Source organism: Pieris napi, chromosome 8 (genome assembly GCF_905475465.1).
Source record: "Pieris napi chromosome 8, ilPieNapi1.2, whole genome shotgun sequence".
NCBI classification, from domain to species: domain Eukaryota; kingdom Metazoa; phylum Arthropoda; class Insecta; order Lepidoptera; family Pieridae; genus Pieris; species Pieris napi.
The window spans coordinates 13174932-13185323 of record NC_062241.1 but is presented as its reverse complement, the minus strand read 5'-3'; the positions used below and the strand labels follow the sequence as shown (position 1 = coordinate 13185323).

Below are 10392 nucleotides of genomic sequence, written 5' to 3'. Positions count from 1 at the left end.
TGGGTTTTTAGTTTTTACTATAATTGTAAGCAACAGTGAGGTACACTTTAATTCTTTTTCAGTCTCATACATTCCTTTATGGTAGTACATTATTTTTACTGCAATGTAAATACTATTACGATATATTAACACCAAGGCTCCACACGTTGGTAGCTTCCATAATTGTGAGGAACATAACTCTGGATGGGCTGCACCTGTCTGTATTCTTGGAGGGGCCTGTACAGCTGAATAGGAGTGTGTTGTACGGGTGTGTACTGGTGTGTGTGCTGTTGGATAGGTGTGTACTGTTGTCTGGGAGTGTACTGTTGGACAGGTGTATACTGTTGTGTGGGAGTGTATTGTTGAACAGAGATGTACTGCCGTGTGGGTGTGTACTGTTGTGGTAAAGTGTACTGATTACTGGAAGTGTATTGTTGAATGGGACTATACTGTTGCACTGAATTGTATTGCTGGATAGGTCTGTGTTGTTGTGTATATTGAATGTTTTGCACTGCAGGCAGCTGCTGAGTGTAAATTGGCTCTTGAGCCGTGTATTGGGGCCCCGAGTATACTTTATTCTGGTTCAGGGGTATCACAGGAGGCGCTTGCCACTGTAACGGAATTAAAAAAAGGTTCTCTTATGATCATTATAAAACAATCTGCTTAAAAATAAATAATACTTGATTCAGACGCTTATAACGTTTTAACAAATGAACTAGGTACCAAAACGGCCTAAAATCACAAATATTGTTTTTTATTAAGCAATAAATAAATCTTATTGAGCCGTTGGTATTTTTAATACATATAGGTATGTAATTTCTATGCAAATGAGATGTTTAAACTGGACCTACAAGTATTTCAATGTAGACTGTAGATATATAAGACTTAGGTAAAGAATAAGTAAGTTTTGCATAACGTGTTTTGCGATTTTTGATAATGAGGAGAAAAGATATTCTTACCGTGGGATTAGGCTGTATATTGTATAGTGGCTGCTGTGGCTGGTAGGTCTTTTGCTCTAGTGACGTGGATTCATACTGCGTCTGCTGCAGCGAGCTGCTCTGAAGAGATGTAGACTGGAGCAGACCTGGTTCGTAGTGGCGCGTGGATCGCGCGGGCGACGCAGCCACCACCGCCGTGCAGAACGCAAAAATAGCGATCTAAAGATTTCACACATTTTTAAAGATATTTTACATTGTTTGTATAATTTATACAATAACACAATACAATAATAATATTAAAAGGAGAGATTTATAAAGCCTTATGAACATCTAATAGCAACTTACTGCAAATGTCATTTTGCCAAGTGATAAATTGTCGACGCCGACCGTGTGACCTGACCGAATGTTATGAGGTGAGGACTCTTGGCTACTTATATATAGAGATAGAACTTATAAAAAAACATAAATTTTAAGGAAACGAGTTATAACGAGTTTGGAATATTATATAAGATTTAATTAGACAAATATTGTTTACTCGTATAAACCTGAGGGTTAATGACCTCTGGCGTTGTGGCGCTTTTTGGGTTATAAATTTAGCTATAGCTATAAAAAAGTAATAATTTCCAAGAACTTACCTTATTGTTTTATTTCAGCAGACTCATGCTCTTCAACCTTTGGGTGTGGCACATAAGTGTTAATATGCAAGAAAAGGAAAACAACTAGAATGTAGAATGCATTCACAAAAGCAGTATTACAGAAGTTCATTTATCATTTGTGATCTAAAATTAGAATCACTAACATGAAATGCTTTATACACCTCTATGCTTTGAGATGATTTTCTCATTATTAGTCATTTTTACAATGTTATTGTGATTTTTATGTTCAATGTCTACAGATGTTTTAACATAAATATATTACAAATACAAATTAGGTATAGCTATACTTACTCTAATCTGATTGGCCGACATGCAATTGATGATAAAAAAAATAAAAAACTTGAATAAAACATACAACGTACATATTATGTAGAAATATTATACATAAAAAGGAATAAAAAATGTTGTTCTTTAAATAAAAAAAAATAACAGGATAAAATCAGAATTGTTTGAATACCGTTATTACATCATCCTAATTCGCAATTCGATATTTTTCATAATTGAGGGTTTCTCGTACAACTATAGCCTCCTTACGTCGATATCTATTCGCGAGCTTTCTGTTTGGCGACATTACGACCCGGGTTATGGTTAAGTGTTCCTTTATTTAGTTAGTATTCCGTCGATTCATGATCTCCACCATACCGGCAATTAGTCTTTCTCATTGAAGTTCATATTGTGTTCTCTGTATGGATTAATTATATTTCCATACATTATTTATACAAAAGTTCCCTTTTTTAACAATATTTGATCTTTTTAATTTTAAGAATAGATAAAATAAGTTGGTATATTCGTTTATGTTGCTAATGGGGCTTTTGCGGCAAGAAATTGATACCGATATCGCGGATCTATAAGTTTAATGACCGACTAACGACATTCCACAGTCGTGGTGTGTCAAACACTTATGATAAATGTTATGTGAAAAAAAAAAACAATCGTGTTTATCATATACATATCAGTTTACGGACGGGACGGGACCCATCGTCTAGTCTTCATCGACGAATAAGTTAGTAGTAAAATCTAATCAGCTACTAGGCCTTATCTTACGGATATCATAACAATTCAAAAATTCTTATATGGAAATTACACTGTATTTTTTATTTTTATTTTTTTTACATTCTTTGGTGCTGCTCTCTATACATGCATTTAATTAAGATAATCATTTCAAACGTATATTTCTCGCATGGAGTGCTTTATAATCTGGACTCTCTGGAATTGCGATGCAATAGTGCAACGCTCCTTTGAAAAGAATGCTTCGACTGTATTATGACTTTGTAAGCTTTTCGAAACTGTTGATTTGTTTTCCAACTCCCCGAAAATGCTTTAATTTTACATTGGCTACTTTTAGATCTTAATTTATATTTATGTATATATTTTTAGTATATGACTTTTGTTAAGTTATTCTTGTTGGTAAATTTAATATGCTCACTATTTATAATTGTCTGCGAGTTGGTCCGTGCGAATGTGTTGCAAGTACTGTTTGTACAGCGATCATACCATATTAGTAACAGTTGCCAAGTACTTTATCGTTGTCATGATATAATCTTGGACCTTTACTTTTGCTCTGTTTTAAATCTTTAATGGTTAATTAGTATCATGTACAATATTTGAATGATTAAATATACTTACTTGACTTAACGGGAATGAATACATAGTTAAAGGTTTCAAGGTTAAATGCGCTATAGTTACAACCCAACACCCGGTTTAGGCGTTTATTGAATATTTACATCTTTACAAATCTTAAAGCGATTCTAGGCAGTTATATATGTATTTTTCCTTTTAAAATTGTTATTTGGCATACTTCTAAAGTTTAATATCGTAAATAGGCAAGTTAGGGCCTAGCGTATCGCCACTGCGCAATAAATTTCTATAATATGTAGCGCACGAAGCTGGTTGGTTATACAACTTATTGGGGTAGTGTGGAATTAGATCGACTGCCAAGTGCCAGCCGGCAACTACTTTTATGGTAAACATTACTAAAATGACAATTATGTATAACTCTTTCATCAAATGAGTATCTTATGCACTTGCTCACTAAATTTATTAAACCTTACAGAAAGGATTATCGAATATCTAAAACCACAACGTAAAAGTGTTTAACCATAAGACTAAACTTTATTACTATAAACGGTGGCTACCTGTTAAAACCTGGGCGGCGGCCGGAAGGTGTCGCAAAAATCTAAATACTTACTTCCTCTTGTGAAACACACGCCTTGCGCGGTCCCAGCGCCTGCGAGGCGCTTGTTTCACATTCATTTAGTTACAAATACTAACTACGCACCATGAATAAGCTAACTTACTTTATGCTTAAAACTACTTTATTGTTTTTAAAATACTAAACTATAGATATCTAGAAAGTAAATGACACTTCATGTTTACAATTTCATAATTTATTCATTACTCACACAAAACTAATTTGGCACTGGAATACACTAATTGGACTCGCCGGTGCGAGGTTGTCGAGGAGTGTAGGCCCTAATGCCACCCGTGACCCAATCCCAGCAAGGGAGCGCCCAATCCGTGGCCGTATATTCCGTGGTCCAACACTGGAGCAGCTATTCCATGACTGATTATGGGTGCAGGAATGGCCACGCTATGGCTGACGATGGGCGAAGCGGCGATGGCGTGTCCTCCATACAGGCCTAAACCGTGTCCTCCGTAGAGACCTAAGCCGTGACCTCCGTAAAGACCTAAGCCGTGACCTCCGTAGAGACCTAAACCATGACCTCCGTAAAGTCCACCATAACCCAGCCCTAGCAGTCCACGCTTCTCCTTCTTCTCCTCAGCGCCGAAGACTGCTACGGCGGCTAACAAGAGGACGATCACCTGTAAAATAAGAATAATAACATTCAAGAAGCTTTTCGAACATGCTGCATGTACATTTATTGCATATATCATAATGAAAATGTAGAATTTAGAGAAAATATATATCTATATCAATTAAAAATTTGAACTTTAAAATTAAACTTCACTTTTCTGTTTTATGTACATTTTGTTCTGTTTGAGAGTGAACGACTTATTCAGCGATCACAGGTTTTAGAAGAAAATTTTACTCACAATGGCCTTCATGTTTAAGTTTAGTATATGTAACTCAGCGAATGTTGCAGAATGCAGGTGCAGTGTTTGCGGCGGCGGCCCTCCAGACGCTTATATACGCGCCCTCACAACCCCTCTAACAGAATTATCTCAGCGGTCACTGATCTAGTAAATGACTTTCTGATCTCATGGGGATTACTCAATCACCTAAATACCGGTAAACTATAATTTGTCAACGTTACATACGTTAAAAGTACATAATTATAATTAGTAAGGCTCTAGGTACTCGGTTGCCAAATACCCTAGTTACAGCTCTAGGAACTTAGGAATTGATAATATTTTGTGTATTTATAATTGACTACCGTTGCCTTAATTCAGGACGAAAAAACTTATTCAATACTGAGGAAATTTTACAAACATTCATAAATAAAAATAGCGTCATATATTTTAAGGAAAAGTTATACTTATCACCAAGACTTTATGTTTGTATAACACGGGCATTTCTAATCAAAGTTAAGACGTCTAGGAGTCGACCACTTTAACTCATTATTCAAACTTATTCATTAACTTTATCGATAAGAACTTTAATTTTTGGGATGATTTACGCTTAAACTCGCGAGACTTCATAATTCTTACAAAGTTGTTGGGTATGTGTTATTGCTGCGGATCTCTTCTAGGCCGGAAGTGTGAAACCGGCAAGTGTGCTAAAGCCGGGTGTGATCTCTACCATAGTCGATGTCATACAGCATGGTCCCACATTCGCCACAGATCCATTCATGCTCCAAAGGCAGTTGCCACAGCTCACCGAAGGTATAAGACCCGTTACGACACCGAGGGTGTTCCACTGGTCTCAGGTAGCAGTTGTCAAGAAGATTGTGTTCCCGTTCTAACTCACGGAGGACTTTTAAAATTCTTACAACAAGACTGGTGCGAAATACCCGTGGAATAGTTAAACATTCGAGCACACGCTTTGAGATTGTTACCGTGGTCGCTATGTGATGATCGAGTTGAGCGCGTCTCACTAAAGTTCTCGCTAATAACGTTTCACTTGCATTGCACACATTACAATAATTGTTACAATAAACGTCTTAACACATCCACAGTTTTATCAAGCTATCAGACTATCCGAGTGAATGTATTTAAAGACGGACTCGTTTAACAATAATTAAGTGTATGTTAATGGCTTCTAAATGAACTGGCTATTAAATAAGTTAATGCTAATCAGGTAAACACTATAATATGATATTAATGACTTCGGTCGTATGGAAAGGAAGCTTTTTGTTTTAGTTAGGTATATATTTAATAATTTCAATTTCAAAAAGTATACTCTTGTTATGGACATATTGCACTCAACGAAGGCGGTGGTGGTGCTAAACAGGCAACTGGCTACCGAGGTGACATTCTTTCCATCGTCCCTCGATGTAATAGATTTTATTTATATTAAATGGAATTTTGTTCTCAACTGATGTGTATGAGTATTTCCTACAAGTTTCAACCGCCGTGACGTTTTATTGTAGTTAATAGGAAGGTGCTGCCGTTCTACGAAAGAATTGTTCAGTGAAATCTTATGAGTTGAACTAGATACCTCTAGATCAGAACTTTTTTATTCATCCCGATTACATATTTAATAAAAAAAAGTGTAACATATTTTAAAGGCTGAGGTCACGTGGAAACCTAAACTGGCTGGTTATTGGATGCCATTATATGAATAAGCGATGCAGTTTAGTAAGTTAATAAAGAGAGACAATCAGCGGGACTTTCGATGGATTATATTTTCTATGTCGTGTTCCAATATGTTATAAATGATACAGACGCTTCACGTTCTTATAATTAAAAGGGGAATATTTTTTTTCTTATCTTTGGTTCCTTTTGTCTTTACTTGTGATACAATTTCTAAAATAAACGTCTTCTACTTGATTAGAGCAACATTTTTCTTGTTGATACTGCTATTGAACATATTTTTTACTAAATCAAAAAGGAATTCAACAAAAACTTAACACTTTATTAACATTATATATTTATTTCACAATAAATATACTTAGGGCTAAATTAACATTTTATAAAAATAAAAAGGCAATATTTTAGTCTAGCAAAAACATAAAACTTAATCTTCAACTATCCGTTACGCTATATGTATGTTACTTTGTACAAACTGTCTTTATCTTACTTTATATAAAATCGTCGCAACCTCAAACACCAAATTTTTTCCCAAATCTTTTCCAATATAAATTATCACATGCTTTCGACGAGGTAGTGACAAGTACAATCACTTACATATTTCTCTTGTACAATGTTAAATGCTACTAAAAACAAATGACTCGGTCGCTTCGACTTATCGCGACCGTTGAGACACTCAATTTCATGCGTTATCTAGAGAGCTAGAGTTATTACTGAAAGTGATCTAACGGTCTGTCGATTGGTGGTTGAAGAGACAGAGGGATATGGTTGTGGAACTGTTGAATGTCATCGTCCGTGCTGCGCCCTTCCGACTGAGGCACTCCGTACTCAGGTCTGGGATGCTGCCCGAGGTCTTCGCCTTGTTCAAAGTCATGTCCTTGTTGTGCGAAATCTGCCTGGGAAAAACCATGTCCTTGGGAAAAGTCGTACCCTTGCTGAGAAAAATCATATCCATGCTGGGTCAAATCATGACCTTGCTGATTTAAGTCATGACTATTATGGGAAAAATCGTGGGCCTGCTGTAGAAAGTCTTGACCTTGGTTTGGATTTGGTTGGGCGTAGTCATGGCTGACCTGAGGCACTCCATATTCCTGCTGTAGGTGATGTTGGTTGTGCAAACTTTGCTCGTATTGGGCTTGTTCAATCTGTTGTTGGATGTGCTGGTGAATCTGATGCTGGAAATCATGCTGCTCGTACACTTGCGTCCCTTGCTCCTGTACAAATTGATGAGCTTGCGCTACCCCATCGTGGTGTAAAGTCTCAGGATTGGATGGAACTGGAGACCAACCATCATGTTCTACCGGTACTGAAGGCTGGGTTGGTTGCAAAGGTACAGCGGAATGAGGGATAGATTGGGTGGGTTGAATATTAAATGTTGGATGTAAAAATGTTTCTTGGGTTGGGTGAACGTGAACAGCGGGTTGTGGGACGTCATGACTATTATAAACCAGTGTAGGAGTCTGTTCGTAAACGACGTTAGGACTGTGTTGTTCTATTGGGCTTTCTTGGGGATAAGCTTGAGGTACAAGGTGAAAATGCGGATTATGCGATTGAATTACTTGATGGACTGAAGGTGCAGTAGGTATAGCTGGGATATCATTAATTGCAGAAATCGCAGGCACTGGAAACAATGGAGCTTGGTAACTGTTAATTAACGGATATCGGGGATAGGTGGCAAAGTATGACGATTGAACTGCAGCACCTGGACGGATAACGTACTGCTGTTGTAGAGGAAATACTTGACGAGGAAGCACGCCCGGAGTTAGAGGTATGGAAGCTGCAGAAAGAAGAGGTTTAAGTGTTTGAGGAAACACCAGCGGTGGTGAAGCAATCGGCGCAGGTGGAGCTGGCAGGACAGCAGCGGGGAGAGGATGTGCAACAGGGGCCGTGTGCACGATGGGGCCCACCGGAGCTACCGGGGCTGGCACCACAGGTACTACAGGCTTAGGTTCTACATGATGGTGGTGATGGTGAAAATGATGATCGGGTTTCACGTAATATTTGGTGTGAGGAAACCGTAGTGCATAATGTGGATGTGGCAGCCCCGTCACTTTGTGTCCTACACCTACCGGATACCTCTGGGGATTTGTAAGTGGAACTTTAACTGATGCAATGGTTGCTGTGGGTGGGTAATTCACCACTAGTGGCTTGACTACGGAGTGAGTAACAAGGGGTATATCATGCCCCAACTTGAAGGGAGGCACGTGAGACAGTATGCCTCTTTTGTGATATTTTCCGTTGCCTGCCAGATGACTGATCAACTTCGCTTTGGCGGCCTTTACGTGTGCGACATCTGCGACGACGCTGCTGGCAATACACAGCACGACTGCGGTCTGAAATGTTATCAAATATGAGTGACAGTTCTGCCCTGCGATTCTGTAACTCACTTCACGAACTCACACAGCGGTTTTCGCATCAGCGGTCTCTCTCAAATCAGTCGTGAAGCAGTCATTTTATGATTTGGCATTCTGATAAACAATAAAGTACAAGCTCCCACCTTTTCAGAATGCCAAATCATAAAATGACTGCTTCACGACTGATTTGAGAGCGACCGCCGATGCGAAAACCGCTGTGTGAGTTCGTGAAGTGAGTTACAGAATGACAGGGCTGTTAGCTGTTAGCATCTGACTCTGAGACAAATCACTTGGTGCTTAGTCATGACAACAAAATCGGTTTTATTTATAGTTATCGCGTATCCTAAAGTTGCCTGGGTTCCGTTCCAGGCGTTTTATTTTGCTTCTACCTAGCAAATAAAAAATATACATGATTTGATTGTTTTTCTAAATTCAATATAATATCCTACTAATATTATAAATGCGAAAGTTTGTAAATATGGATGGATGTTTGTTACTCTTTCACGTAAAATCTAATGAATGGATTGTAATGAAACTTTACAATAATATAGCTTATGCATCAGAATAACAAATAGGCTACAATTTATAAAGATAGTGTGTGAATTTTCCGAAATATCAAGTAAGTAGGAAAAAAACTACTATCTGCGAGCTATTCTGGCGTGCGCTGCTAAAACCGCTAGAGTTCCACACATTAATGTATGATGGAAGTGTTTATCTTAAAATTGACTATTTAAGATTAACATTGCCATCTTCAGTAGTTTTTTTCTACGCCACGCTAATATAAGCTACTCGAAATACTAATCCTGCGCAGACGTAGTCGCGGGCACCAGCTAGTAGTCTTATACTTTTTTCATTATCTTACAAAAAATATAGTAATATTTCTATTACTTTAAAAAGTTTTAATGCTGTGGGTTAACTTATGATCTTAAAAAAACCACGAACATTACCACATTCAAACATTAATCTGAGCATTGTAAAGTGTCGCAACCTTTATAAAATTTAAGCTATTTATTTTATATTAGAGTTTAGTATGGAATAATCTTTATATATCTATTTCACAATGTACAAGATTTATCACTTTACACTTCACTACCAACTACACACTAACACACAATAATAATCCCGAGACATGTGTAAGCAATAGGCACTTCACTAAGAGCACTGCATCCCGGAGAAATACTCACAGTGAATAGTTTCATGGTGATCGGCCGCCGACCGGACGGCGTAACTGTCTCCTAGCAACGGATTACAAGTCGACCCACCACCCATACTTATAACTTAAAATAATAACGATTAGTATGTAACAATCGTCCTATTTTCACTGGACGAGCCAGCATCGCTTCGAGGCTTTCCCTTCCTAAATACTGCATCCGAAACTTATTTACAGTAAACTAGACTTTGTTACAATGTTTGAAGGTTCGTTTTAGTTATCAGCGTAATTAAGAAGTCAACTCGCGTAGCAGTTGCCGTCATTCGTGTAACATGGGTGCGTGGACGCATACAAATCTATAAGATACGTAATAGAGAAAATTGATCCAATACCGACAGGGTGGGATTCTAAAGAAACGATCGAATACAACATCTAACAGAATATAAATCATTTTGTTGCAAAATAGTTTTTTAATAGCCCAGTTAATTTAAACCATAAAAAAGATCAACGAGATTGTATTGACTTGGAGCTTACCAATAAGCTTTCTTAAAATAATCTAGCTGATAAGTTTATGTTCCTAAATCACAAATAATACAATTCATGAA

At 37.6% G+C, this 10392-nt stretch overlaps 3 protein-coding genes across 3 annotated transcripts; all 3 read right to left on the bottom strand.

Annotated features, from left to right (window-relative positions):
* LOC125051692 (eukaryotic peptide chain release factor GTP-binding subunit-like) lies at positions 1-1335 on the bottom strand. The gene is made up of 3 exons (XM_047652194.1): positions 1263-1335; positions 939-1136; positions 1-590 (listed from the first exon to the last, which is right to left on the bottom strand). The coding sequence occupies exons 1-3, from the start codon at positions 1272-1274 to the stop codon at positions 126-128; spliced, it is 675 nt and encodes a 224-aa protein (XP_047508150.1). The 5' UTR covers positions 1275-1335; the 3' UTR covers positions 1-125.
* A 2609-nt stretch (positions 1336-3944) lies between these two features.
* LOC125052064 (neuropeptide-like protein 29) lies at positions 3945-4760 on the bottom strand. The gene is made up of 2 exons (XM_047652727.1): positions 4628-4760; positions 3945-4396 (listed from the first exon to the last, which is right to left on the bottom strand). Exons 1-2 carry the CDS (start codon positions 4637-4639, stop codon positions 4046-4048), a joined length of 363 nt encoding a protein of 120 aa, XP_047508683.1. The 5' UTR covers positions 4640-4760; the 3' UTR covers positions 3945-4045.
* A 1894-nt stretch (positions 4761-6654) lies between these two features.
* Positions 6655-9905, bottom strand: LOC125051781 (E3 ubiquitin-protein ligase Arkadia-like). The gene is made up of 2 exons (XM_047652338.1): positions 9822-9905; positions 6655-8616 (listed from the first exon to the last, which is right to left on the bottom strand). The coding sequence occupies exons 1-2, from the start codon at positions 9834-9836 to the stop codon at positions 6994-6996; spliced, it is 1638 nt and encodes a 545-aa protein (XP_047508294.1). The 5' UTR covers positions 9837-9905; the 3' UTR covers positions 6655-6993.
* Positions 9906-10392: the final 487 nt, after the last annotated feature.